The sequence below is a fragment of the Cherax quadricarinatus genome, chromosome 3, assembly GCF_038502225.1.
Source record: "Cherax quadricarinatus isolate ZL_2023a chromosome 3, ASM3850222v1, whole genome shotgun sequence".
NCBI classification, from domain to species: domain Eukaryota; kingdom Metazoa; phylum Arthropoda; class Malacostraca; order Decapoda; family Parastacidae; genus Cherax; species Cherax quadricarinatus.
In genome coordinates this window covers 10,120,491-10,134,135 of record NC_091294.1, presented here as the reverse complement: position 1 = coordinate 10,134,135, position 13,645 = coordinate 10,120,491, and the positions used below count along the sequence as shown (strand labels likewise).

The window sequence follows — 13,645 nt, the reverse complement described above, 5'->3', positions numbered from 1 at the left end:
ACAAACTATCCTTTCTTCTATATCCCACCCCTGTTCATTCTCCATCATCTATACGTCTTTCCAGTGCCCCTACTACTACTTGTACCCCTCCATGTCTCACTCTTTTCAATACCACTTCCCTGTGATTTTTGCCATCCCTTCCTAGCACCCTTCATCCTCTCCCCCGATACCCACCGTCAGCTTCGGAGGGGTCGATGGAGCAGTCGAGCCTCTCGCCAGTGCAGGGTTTCTTCTCGATGGTTGAGACTGAACAGTGGGCCTGTGTGGCTGCAGGTACGAGGAAGGAGCGGGTCCTCATCATTATTCCCTGGCCACACGTCACAGAACATGGCGAGAAGTCCGTCCACTCCGTCACGGCGCACTCAGGCCTGATCTGTGTCCCCCAGACGCGAGATACCGTCAGCACAACGCCACACATGCAAACACAAGACGGAGCATCAGCCAGACTCCCAGGGAGATAAGACTAAGTGTTAGCATATAGAGAACATATGAACTGTTTCAATGGCACCCACGAACACGAACTCATACGGAAACAGTGAAACAAATTATTATGACTGTTGTTATTATTAGTGTTTATATTTTTTATTAATTATTATTATCAAGCACTAAACCTGTGTGGGCCATTCGTGAAGCATATTAAGCCTGCCTCACACACAGGCTTACTTGTCAACAAATGATGAGTACTGCCCAGTGAGACCCCTCTCACTTTAGAATTTGCTGAAGAGTACAAGACACTGCGGGGAATAGACAAGGTGGACAGAGATAGGATGTTCCAGAGAGGGGACACAGGGACAAGGGGTCACAACTGGAAGCTGAAGACTCAGACGAGTCACAGGGACGTTAGGAAGTATTTTTTCAGTCATAGAGTTGTCAGCAAGTGGAATAGCCTAGCAAGTGAAGTAGTGGAGGCAGGAACCATACATAGTTTTAAGAAGAGGTATGACAAAGCTCAGGAAGCAGAGAGAGAGAGGATCCAGTAGCGATCAGTGAAGAGGCGGGGCCAGGAGCTGAGTCTCGACCCCTGCAACCACAATTAGGTGAGTACAATTAGGTAAGTACACACACACACACACACACACACAGTAGCGACCAGTGAAGAGGTGGGGCCAGGAGCTTGTACTCGACCCCTGCAACCTCAACTAGGTGAGTACAACTAGGTGAGTACACACATATACACACACACACACACACACACACACACACACACACACACACACACACACACACACACATATACACACACACACACACACACACACACACACACACACACACACACACACACACACACACACACACACACACACACACACACACGATACCTAAATAAAGAATCGTTCAAGACACTGTACACCGTGTACGTCAGGCCCATACTGGAGTATGCAGCACCAGTTTGGAACACACACCGGGTCAAGCACGTCAAGAAATTAGAGAAAGTGCAAAGGTTTGCGACAAGGTTAGTTCCAGAGCTAAGGGGAATATCCTACGAAGAAAGGTTAAGGGAAATCGGCCTGACGACACTGGAGGATAGGAGGGTTAGGGGAGACATGATAACGACATACAAAATACTGTGTGGAATAGACAAGGTGGACAGAGATAGGATATTCCAGAGATGGGAAACAGATGAGTCAAAGGAATGTTAGGAAGTATTTCTTCAGTCATAGAGTTGTCAGGAAGTGGAATAGCCTAGCAAGTGATGTAATGGAGGCAGGAACCATACATAGCTTTAAGACGAGGTATGACAAAGCTCTGGAAGCAGAGAGAGAGAGGACTAAGTAGCGATCAGTGAAGAGGCGGGGCCAGGAGCTGTGTCTCGACCCCTGCAACCACAATTAGGTGAGTACAATTAGGTGAGTACACACGCACACACAGACACACACACACACACACACACACAGTTGGAAGTTGAAGACACAGATGAATCACAGGGATGTTAAGAAGTACTTCTTCAGCCACAGAGTAGTCAGGAAGTGGAATAGTTTGGGAAGCGATGTAGTGGAGGCAGGATCCATACATAGCTTTAAGCAGAGGTATGATAAAGCTCACGGTTCAAGGAGAGTGACCTAGTAGCGACCAGTGAAGAGGCGGGGCCAGGAGCTTGGACTCGACCCCTGCAACCTCAACTAGGCGAGTACAACTAGGTGAGTACACACACACACACACACACACACACACACACACACACACACACACACACACACACACACAGGAGCTCGGACTCGACCCCTCCAACCTCAACTTGGTGAGTACACACACATACACGCACACACACCACATACACACACCTACACACACGAGCGCACATCTACCATGTCGGAGTTCATAGGATCGAGAGTAAGGCGTTACATTTTTTTTTTTTAAGAATGACACTTCGCGATGGCAACAAGTGCGCCTCACACTCAGGGGGTCGTGTTATGGATCACGTAACATTCCTCCTTCATTTTCTTATATTGTACCTAAATTTCCAATTAGTGGGGATGACACGATTGAGGTAACAAGAGGCAAGGGTGAGACTGGGATTACAGTTTGGGGAGAGGAGGATTCAGAGCGTTTTCAAGGAGTAAAGAGACTTGTGAATTGTGTCCCCAGAATAAAAGGAAATTATTAGTATTGAATATTTTTCTGGGACATAAATAACGATTTAATATACAAAGGAGAAATAGAGTAACACAACAGCTTTTTTTAGACAATATGGCAGAGGATACACGGTCTAGGGACAGCTATGCTTATATACCTTCGGAGAAGGAAGGTAGTAGCTAGATGGATAGATTGAATAAAACTGAACAATATCAGGTAAGGCAAGAAGCATTAATAAAGAATTTAAATAAGAGAACTGCAACCTTAGAAAAGCACTTGAGCAAGATGAGGTGATGAAGAAGAGAAAGGTAAAACTAAATTAGAAGATAGTAATGCAGGAATAACTAAGCAAAAGTCAGAATTAGAACAGCTAGCACGGAATATTTCTGAATCTGTTAACAAGAACTTAGAGAAAGAGAGGAAAGGTTGGGAAAAATTTTAGTCTAAGACTGAAGCTAGTTTTGTAACATTTACTAGAATAAAGATAGCGATTAAACAACAGGCAGAATTAGTTAAAAAAAATCAATGCTGGAGCCAACGTTAGTCAAAAAATTAAAAAGGAGATATGCAAATAACTCTCAGTTATTGAGAGACGCTGATGATAGGAATAAAAGAGTTTTATGGTTGTGTTGCAAAGGAAATAAAATCATTAACAGCAAGAAGCAAAGAGGAAGAGCAACACATAAATGAGATGACAATATGCATTGTGAATTTCAGTTTTCAAGAGCATATTGTCGCATATAGGCCTATTGAAAATATAAGAAAAATCAGCATAGGCCACTGAAAATAACATTTTCACATTAAACTTAAAGAACTTAAAAAAAAAATAAGAACATCAAGATAGTGAGTGTTATAAGGGTATACAAATAGCGTGAAATGAATTATTCCATAAATACTGCTAAATTAGGTTGAATGTAGGTGGAAGTGAGGTTGTAAAAAAAATTTTTTTTTTAATAGATTAACAATGTCATCCAAACCCATCAAATGATTTTTCAAAGGAACGATCACAAGAGAGACGAAAACCATGCTGAAAGAAATGGGAAAGATGGAAACAATATTAAAAATATATTTTTGAAGACTTTATACACTAATATAGATGGAATAATCTCTAAAACGATTAGAATCTAGTTATATTATAAATGAAAAGAAACCTGATACAATTTGTCTAGCTGAAACCAAACTGGCAAAAATACATTTTGAGTGAGGTATTTCAGAGAAACTGTTCAGTGTGGTGAAAAGATTAGGAAAGAAAGAGTAAGAAAGAAAGGAAGAGTTTTGACAATATTGGTAAAAGACTCCAGGTTAAGGAATAAGCAATCCAAAATACTGATAATTTTGAAATTTTAGGGATAAGAGTACAAAATAATGATGAGAAACTATTAGAGAAGAGTTGGATAGGATAAATGAAGGACTACATTATATCCTTAGGGATCTATTGATCAAAAGTGACCGTGATAAGGAAAAAGTTGTTGTACTTAAATATTTTAAATATAAAGAAAGAAACTGGGATCCTATGAGGGTGGAAATGCAAATAAATGGCCAATAGATTTCCGCAATTTAATGGCAGGTTTTTTATGCGTCAGCATATGAATGAAGAGACAAGAATGAGACTCTCCGTCAGTATTAGAGTTTTTATTTACTTGAAGAGCTGAAAAAAATATCAACATAACCTACTTAAACCCACTTAGAAAGAGCAATCATGTTCTACTGGAAATAACATAAGCAGGAACTATTAGATTATAAGAATGGGAATTAATATTATTTAAAACAGTATTTTAGATATGTTCATTAGAAAAGAATATCACAAAGGACAGATATAAATAATATGAAACAAGTGTTCTGTAGTATATGTAATAAATGAATACAAGAGAGAATAATGAAGGTGTAATGGAAGGCTTTGAAGAGTCCTGAAGAAAAAGAGCTGTAATCAGTATAGGAAGTCGACCAATTAGGAAACTTATCAAAGATTCAAGAAGACTGGAAATGAAAATAAAGCTGAAAGGAGAGAGGAAGCAAGAAATTTTGAAATGGAAATAGAACTAAATGTTATGAACCAAATGTTAAAGACACAATACAAAGAATAAATAACGATGGTAAAAATCGCTGAGGTTGAGGAGGAATTGTGTGAAGTATTCAATAAAAATCTTCAGCGTGTTCATAAAAGAAGAAATTTTTCATATATGAGATTTTAGTCCCAAAGAGACAGCTCCATTAGAGGATATTGTAATTACCGTAAAGAAATTGTTATTAAATGCTAATAGGTAAAAATACATAAGACCAGACGAGATATCACCGTGGCTCTTAGAAGAATGTGCGGATGAGTTAGGCTATCAACTGTGAATTTTTTTTTTTTAAGATTTCACTGCAGTGAAATCAGTGCTTTGTCTGAAAGCTGGCTGCCTTGGATCAAAACGTCTAGCGTGAGCTGGGCGCCAAGGTATTGGACCAATGTGGTGCGGCTGGTAAAGCACTGCGTAGTTTGTTCCAAGGTTCGAGTCTCCTTCGGCCAGAGATCAGTGTTTGTGAATACATACATACATATATATATATATATATATATATATATATATATATATATATATATATTTATATATATATATATATATATATATATATATATATATATATATATATATATATATGCAAACAATGGCAGATGGGCGATCTTAATTATGCTGGACAAGCCACGGGGGAAAGGGGGAAATCCTTAGCTCAAGTACTTTCACACTTCTCAGTGCATCATCAGGAGCTGTTCAATCTTGTAATGGAGCAACCAAAGCAGGGAGAGAGGTCTCAGAGTAGTGTAGGTGTCACTGGCAACGGTTACCCTTTGTTTAAGGGTAACCGTGGCCACCTACGCTACTCTGAGACCTCTCTCTCTGCCTTGGTTGCTCCTTTGCAATAGTGCACAGCTCCTGATGATGCACTGAGTAGTGTGAAAGTACATGAGCTAAAGATTTCCACCGCCCCTTCCGTGGCTTGTCCTGCATATATATATATATATATATATATATATATATATATATATATATATATATATATATATATATATATATATATATATATATATATATATATATATATATATATATTAATAAATTAGGAATTCACCCACAGTTTGAAGAGGAACTCTTAGATTATGTTTCATTTCGTCCTGGTCCATTATCAGGTCACTGAGGATCGAAACTTTGTTTAAAGTTTCCACTTCATTTATGGGTTAGATGCAAATTATTCCAACTAGGATATTTTGACTGCTATTTTTGTGTCTAGAGAGGTAGTATGAGACAGTGTCACTCACCACCTCTTGATCATGTCCCTCACACACGGGCGTGTCAGCGATGCACATCTGTTTCTCAACAAGTTCCTTGTCGCATTTCTTGCGGCCCATGCGGTCGAGGTAACGCCTGTTGCGCATGCGGTGGCCCTTGCCGCAGGTTTCGGAACACTCGGTCCAGCTGGACCACTCCGAAGTGGCGCATACTTGCTCGTCGAAGTCTGGGATCTGACGGGACCACAGCATGAGGGTGAGAACGGTGGATGGCGGAGGGATGGAAGGGGAGGGCGAGGGGAGGGGTGGACATGGAAAGGAAGAGGGGCAGGGAGTGATATGGTAAGAAAGGGGCGGGGAAAGGCATGGAAAAGAAGTGGGGACAGAGGGGTGAACATGGAAAGGAAGGGGGAGGAGGGATGAACAATGAATGGAAGAGAGGGGGCAGAGGGATGGACATGGAAATGAAGGAAGGGATTAGAAGGAAAATCGGAGAAAGCGAGATAAATTAGATGATATAAGTAACTTAACTGGCTTTAGTAAGAGTTTATCACTGTGAGTACTGATAACAACTACTGCTTCCAGAACTAAGACTACTTCTTACATTGTTATTACTACTAGCTTCAACCTAAACTATTACTATTACTTTCACACCTACTACTACTTTTAGGGTTACCCTAACCTAACCTTAAACTATTACTTCTTTCATCTTTCAGGTTTGGGGTTTAACGTAATAATAATAATAATAATAATAATAATAATAATAATAATAATAATAATAATAATAATAATAATAAATGTAAATCTTTTGTATGCAGACGACAGTGGTCTGTTGGTCTCAGGTGAAAACCCACAAGATATAACTAACGTACAATCAATAGAACTAGAGTCCTACAGCAAATGGTTAGTAGAGAACAAACTATAGCTACACCTCGGGAAAACTCTTTGGCACGTAAAATAAGCAGAAAAGGATAAATGTTCTTAATGTTCAGTGTAATGAGGAACCAATAACCTCGATATCTTCAGAGAAATATCTGGGAATTCCCTTTGACCCAAGCATGTCAGGAAACTTGATAGTGACCAATGTAGTAAAAAATAAAAGCGAATGCCAGGCAAAAAATCCGGAGGTTAACAGGACCTTATGTCTAACTATTAAACAATATCCTGTATTCTTGTTCTTCGTGGTACTCTGCTGCAACCAAAAAAAAAAAAATGAAAGAAACTACAAATCACCCAGAGCAAAATGGTGAGATTTATCCTGGACTGGGTTCAAGAGAACATATAGGCCAGGATGAATTACAACGGAATATGGTGATTGTTGAACACAGTATAGCATGATTATAAAGTTGCTCACAAGCAGTGTCCAGAATATCTGGTTGCAGAGTTTGTTCAGATTACAAGCCAAGACCAATATGGTACTAGGGAAAGTAGACAAAATTTTGCATCACCACAGTAGGTGGTCAGGCCTAAATACCTTTTATTATACAGCAGTAGACGAATATACCTGGAGATGTAAATGAATGGTTCAGAGTTCCGACAAGTTGATAAATTGGACACATGTGCAACACATGTGTTTCTTTAACGAGGAAACGTTTCGCCACACAGTGACTTCATCAGTCCATACAAAGGGGAATGGTGAAAAACAGGAGGAGTTTAAGGTAATCAGTCCATCAGTCTTGAAAAGAATACAGCATATGTGCAAAGAAGTGACTTATATACTGTAGACAAGTGAGATACAGCAGTCGTAGGTGGTATGACATTTGGCCAAGCCACTGTGTGGCGAAACGTTTCCTCATTAAAGATACCCAAGTGTTGCACATATGTCTAATGTATCAACTTGTCGGTTCTCTAAACCATTCATCTACATTCCTGTCAGACAAGCATGACCTACTTCTACATTTGGATTTGTCAAATGTGATACCACCTACGACTGCTGTATCTCACTTGTCTACAGTATATAAGTCACTTCTTCGCACATATGCTGTATTCTTTTCAAGACTGATGCACTGATTACAGCGATTCAAGGCTGAGGGACTGATTACCTTAAACTCCTCCTGTTCTTCACCATTCTCCTTTATATGGACTGATGAAGCCACTGTGTGGCGAAACGTTTCCTCATTAAAGATACCCAAGTGTTGCACATGTGTCTAATTTATCGTACCTGGAGATTCCTGGAGAGAATTTCGAGAGTCAACGCCCCCGCGGCCAGGTCTGTGACCAGGCCTTATGGTGGATCAGGGCCTGATCAACCAGGCTGTTACTGTTGGCCGCACGTAAACCGACGTACGAACCACAGCCCGGCTGATCAGGTACTGACTTTAGGTGCCTGTCCAAAGCCTTCTTGAAGACAGCCAGGGGTCTATTGGTAATTCCCCTTATGTATGCGGGGAGGCAGATGAACAGTCTTGGGCCCATGACACTTATTGTGTTGTCTCTTATCGTGCTAGTGGCGCCCCTGCTTTCCAATGGGGGGGGATGTTGCATCGTCTGCCGAGTCTTACTTTCATAGGGAATGATTTTCGTGTACAAATTTGGTACTAATTACTCTAGGATTTCCCAAGTGTATATAATCATGTATCTCTCCCGCCTGCATTCCAGGGAGCACAGGTCGAGGAAGTTCAATTCAGATATTTTATCGCATTATGTGTGCTGTGAAGGTTCTCCGTACATTTTCTAGATCAACAATTTCACCTGCCTTGAAATGCGCTGTTAGTGTGCAGCAATATTCCAGATTACCAACAGACCCCTGGCAGTCTTCAAGCTGGCACTGGACAAGCACCTAAAGTCGGATCCTGACCAGCCGGGCTGTGGCTCGTACGTTGGTTTGCGTGCAGCCAGCAGCAACAGCCTGGTTGATCAGGCTCTGATCCACCAGGAGGCCTGGTCACAGCCCGGGCCGCGGGGGCGCTGACCCCCGGAACTCTCTCCAGGTAAACTCCAGACCTAAAGAGTGTCATGAACCGATTACCTTTACATTTCAAAGCCTGTCATAGTAAACTCATTTCAGGATTATCTGTGTTTTGAAGTTAGTTAGGTTAGGTAAGGTTTGTCAGGAAACACTACAAGTGTTTCTTGACGTGGGTTGTCATATGACGAACCGGAGCTGAAGCTTTGGTCATCTGACCGACGCTTTTCGCTGGATTACTAGTCTACCATTTAAAAACTATGATTGTAACCTTTAGATAGGTATAGTGTTTGTCAGGAAACAGGATAAGTATTTCATGAAGTGGGTTTTATTCATATGACCCACAGCTGGAGCTTTAGGTCATCTGGCCGAGGACTTCCGCTGGCTTACCGGTCCACTTCTTTAAAAATCATAGTTATGATTATAACCATTAAGTGTAATGATAACATAACCATTAGATTTGTTGTATAGTTAACATTCGCGTACCTATTATTGTAAGTTGATTCTCTCTAATTAATGTTAAGAAAGTAATTAAGTAAGTGTATTCAGGTGGCCCGTGGCCTGGTAGGCAACACTTTTGCTTCACATGCCAAGTGTCCGTGGTTCGATCCCCGGCAAGAGTGAAAACAGTGGACCTGTTTCCTTACACCTGCTGTCCCGTTCACCTAGCAAGCAAGTAGGTACCTGGGTATTAGTCGACTAGTGTGGGTCGCATCCTGGGAGACAAGATTGAAGGACCACACTGGAAATAAGACAGCCAGTCCCTCGATGCCACACTGACTTTCTTGGGTTATCTTGGGTTATCTTATCTTACAGGTACACATAAATACAGTTACATAAATTATCATACACAGCAGCACATGTTCATGTAAATAACTCAGTTCACTTTAGTCTAACTGTATCTCCTTTTATTGTAACTGATTTTCACACAGTTGAGTTACGTAGCTGTTCTGATTTTTAAGGTTATAATTATTACGGATTTCTACTGTATCAAGAGGTAAGGACTGAAATATTAAGATATTACAAGAACCCTAGAGGAAATAAATCTTTTTATGTATCCTAGGTAACTTAAACATATGTTAATATGCTTGATAAGCCATCGCCTAAACTGCGCAATTGTGCTTATGTGTACTTGTAACTAAATAAACTTAATTAAAGAATACAAAGACTGTACAACACCGTGACTGGAACAAAGCAAAAATAACCGTCATATAGGATAAAGAAACTTATCAAGATATTTCGGTCCTACATGGTGTAAATCAAACCGAAACGTCATCATAAGTTTCTTTTTCCAATATGTGGGTTATTTGTGTAAACTTAATTACTTAGGTATACGACCAGTTTATAAAAGAATTACTCTAAAATGTTGAAAATCCAAAGAAAACGAGCAAAGTTGAGTTATTGAAGAAAACGAACCAATGCAACCAAATAAATTTAGGAGTAACTTACGTATTCATTCCCGCCGAAGATGCTTGTGGGACTGCCACCCTCGCAGAAGGGGACGGAAGCAGCGCACATCTCTTTCTCCTCCAGCTGCCTCTTGCAATTGCTCATCTGTGCCTTTAGGTGCATGAGGTAGCTGCGGCTCCTCATGCGTAGTCCCTTACCGCAGGTGACTGAACATGGCGTGAATTCTGACCAGTTGTTAACCTGGCATTCAGCTGGGTAGACAGGAGAGTTCATTAGAAACAAAATTGGGCAAAAATAGATTGTGTGGTAGTGGGAGAGATAATAGTTGTTGTTGCATGGGTTGGGTCACAGCTCCTGTCCCCGCCTCTTCGCTGGTCGCTACTAGGTCACTCTTCCTGCATTGTATGATCATGTGTGTGTGTGTGTACTCACCTAATTGTACTCACCTAATTGTGGTTGCAGGGGTCGAGACTCAGCTCCTGGCCCCGCCTCTTCACTGATCGCTACTAGGTCCTCTCCCCCTCTGCTTCCTGAGCTTTGTCATACCTCTTCTTAAAACTATGTATGGTTCCTGCCTCCACTACTTCACTTGCTAAGCTATTCCACTTCCTGACGACTCTATGACTGAAGAAATACTTCCTAACGTCCCCATGACTCGTCTGAGTCTTCAGCTTCCAGTTGTGACCCTTTGTTTCTGTGTCCCCTCTCTGGAACATCCTATCTCTGTCCACCTTGTCTATTCCCCGCAGTATCTTGAATGTCGTTATCATGTCTCCCCTGACCCTTCTGTCCTCCAGTGTCGTCAGTCCGATTTCCCTCAACCTTTCCTCGCACGACATTCCCCTGAGTTCTGGGACTAGCCTTGTTGCAAACCTTTGCACTTTCTCTAACTTCTTGACGTGTTTGACCAGGTGTGGGTTCCAAACTGGTGCTGCATACTCCAGTAAGGGCCTAACATACACAGTGTACAGTGTCTTGAACGATTCCTTATTAAGGTATCAGGTTTGCCAGGCGCCCGTATGCTGCAGCAGTTATTTGGTTGAAGTGTGCCTTCGGTGACGTGCTCGGTGTTATGGTCACCCCAAGGTCTTTCTCCCTGAGTGAGGTCTGTAGTCTTTGTCCACCTAGCCTATACTCTGTCTGCGGTCTTCTTTACCCCTCCCCAATCTTCATGACTTTGTATTTGGCAGGGTTGAATTCGAGAAGCCAGTTTCTGGACCACATGTCCAGCCTGTCCAGGTCTCTTTGCAGTCCTGCTTCATCCTCATCCGATTTAATTCTTCTCATCAACTTCACATCATCTGCGAATAGGTACACTTCAGAGTCTATTCCTTCCATCATGTCGTTCGCATATATCAGAAATAGCACTGGTCCTAGAACTGACCCCTGTGGGACCCTGCTTGTCACAGGCGCCCACTGTGATACCTCTTCACGTACCATGACTCGTCAGGTATTCCCTGATCCACTGCAGTGCCCTCCCTGTTATATGCGCCTGATCCTCCAGCTTCTGCACTAATCTCTTGTGGGGAACTGTGTCAAAGCCCTTCCTGCAGTCTAGGAAAATGCAATCAACCCACCCCTCTCTCTCATGTCTTACTTCTGTTACCTTGTCATAAAACTTCAGAAGGTTTGACACAGGATTTGCCTTCCATGAATCCATGCTGGTTTTCATTTATAATCTTGTTCCGTTCCAAGTGTTCCACAACTCTCCTCTTGATAATCTTCTCCATGACTTTGCACACAATACATGTCAGAGACACAGGTCTGTAGTTTAGTGCCTCATTTCTGTTTCCTTTCTTAAATATGGGGACTACATTTGCTGTCTTCCATTTCTCAGGTAGTTGCCCAGTTTCAAGGGTGTGTGTACTCACCTCACCTAGTTGTACTCACCTAGTTGAGGTTGCAGGGGTCGAGTCCAAGCTCCTGGCCCCGCCTCTTCACTGGTCGCTACTAGGTCACTCTCCCTGAACCATGAGCTTTATCGTACCTCTGCTTAAAGCTATGTATGGATCCTGCCTCCACTACATCGCTTCCCAAACTATTCCACTTCCTGACTACTCTGTGGCTAAAGAAATACTTCCTAACATCCCTGTGATTCATCTGTGTCTTTAGCTTCCAACTGTGTCTCCGTGTTGCTGTGTCCAGTCTCTGGAACATCCTGTCTTTGTCCACCTTATCAATTCCTCTCAGTATTTTGTAAGTCGTTATCATGTCCCCCCTATTTCTCCTGTCCTCCAGTGTCATCAGGTTGATTTCCCTTAACCTCTCCTCATAGGACATACCTCTTAACTCTGGGACTAGTCTTGTTGCAAACCTTTGCACTTTCTCTAGTTTCTTTACATGCTTAGCTAGGTGTGGGTTCCAAACTGGTGCCGCATACTCCAATATGGGCCTAACGTACACGGTGTACAGGGTCCTGAACGATTCCTTATTAAGATGTCGGAATGCTGTTCTGAGGTTTGCCAAGCGCCCATATGCTGCAGAAGTTATTTGGTTGATGTGCGCTTCAGGAGATGTGCCTGGTGTTATACTCACCCCAAGATCTTTTTCCTTGAGTGATGTTTGTAGTCTCTGGCCCCCTAGTCTGTACTCCATCTGCAGTCTTCTTTGCCCTTCCCCAATCCTCATGACTTTGCACTTGGTGGGATTGAACTCCAGGAGCCAATTGCTGGACCAGGTCTGCAGCCTGTCCAGATCCCTTTGTAGTTCTGCCTGGTCTTCGATCGAATGAACTCTTCTCATCAACTTCACGTCATCTGCAAACAGGGACACCTCAGAGTTTATTCCTTCCGTCATGTCGTTCACAAATACCAGAAACAGCACTGGTCCTAGGACTGACCCCTGTGGGACCCCGCTGGTCACAGGTGCCCACTCTGACACCTCGCCACTTACCAGTACTCGCTGTTGTCTTCCTGACAAGTATTCCCTGATCCATTGCAGTGCCTTCCCTGTTATCCCTGCTTGGTCCTCCAGTTTTTGCACTAATCTCTTGTCTGGTACTGTGTCAAACGCCTTCTTGCAGTCCAAGAAAATGCAATCCACCCACCCCTCTCTCTCTTGTTTTACTGCTGTTACCATGTCATAGAACTACAGTAGGTTTGTGGCACAGGATTTCCCGTCCCTGAAACCATGTTGGCTGCTGGTGATGAGATCATTCCTTTCTAGATGTTCCACCACTCTTCTCCTGACAATCTTCTCCTTGACTTTGTGTGTGTGTGTGTGTGTGTGTGTGTGTGTGTGTGTGTGTGTACTCACCTAGTTGTACTCTCACCTAGTTGAGGTTGCGGGGGTCGAGTCCGAGCTCCTGGCCCCGCCTCTTCACTGATCGCTACTAGGTCACTCTCCCTGAGCCGTGAGCTTTATCATACCTCTGCTTAAAGCTATGTATGGATCCTGCCTCCACTACATCGCTTCCCAAACTATTCCACTTACTGACTACTCTGTGGCTGAAGAAATACTTCCTAACATCCCTGTGATTCATCTGT

At 42.4% G+C, this 13,645-nt stretch overlaps 1 protein-coding gene across 2 annotated transcripts in view; it reads right to left on the bottom strand.

The window, feature by feature from the left end:
* The window catches only part of LOC128705555 (spondin-1-like), a 277,648-nt gene that overhangs the window by 88,184 nt on the left and 175,819 nt on the right, over positions 1-13,645 (bottom strand). For both annotated transcript variants that reach the window (XM_070090127.1, XM_070090121.1), the window contains exons 7-9: positions 10,200-10,411; positions 5,876-6,079; positions 175-373 (exon numbers count right to left, since the gene is read on the bottom strand). In XM_070090127.1, the coding sequence (XP_069946228.1) occupies positions 175-373; positions 5,876-6,079; positions 10,200-10,411 (615 nt within the window). The remainder of the gene's footprint in view (positions 1-174; positions 374-5,875; positions 6,080-10,199; positions 10,412-13,645) is intronic.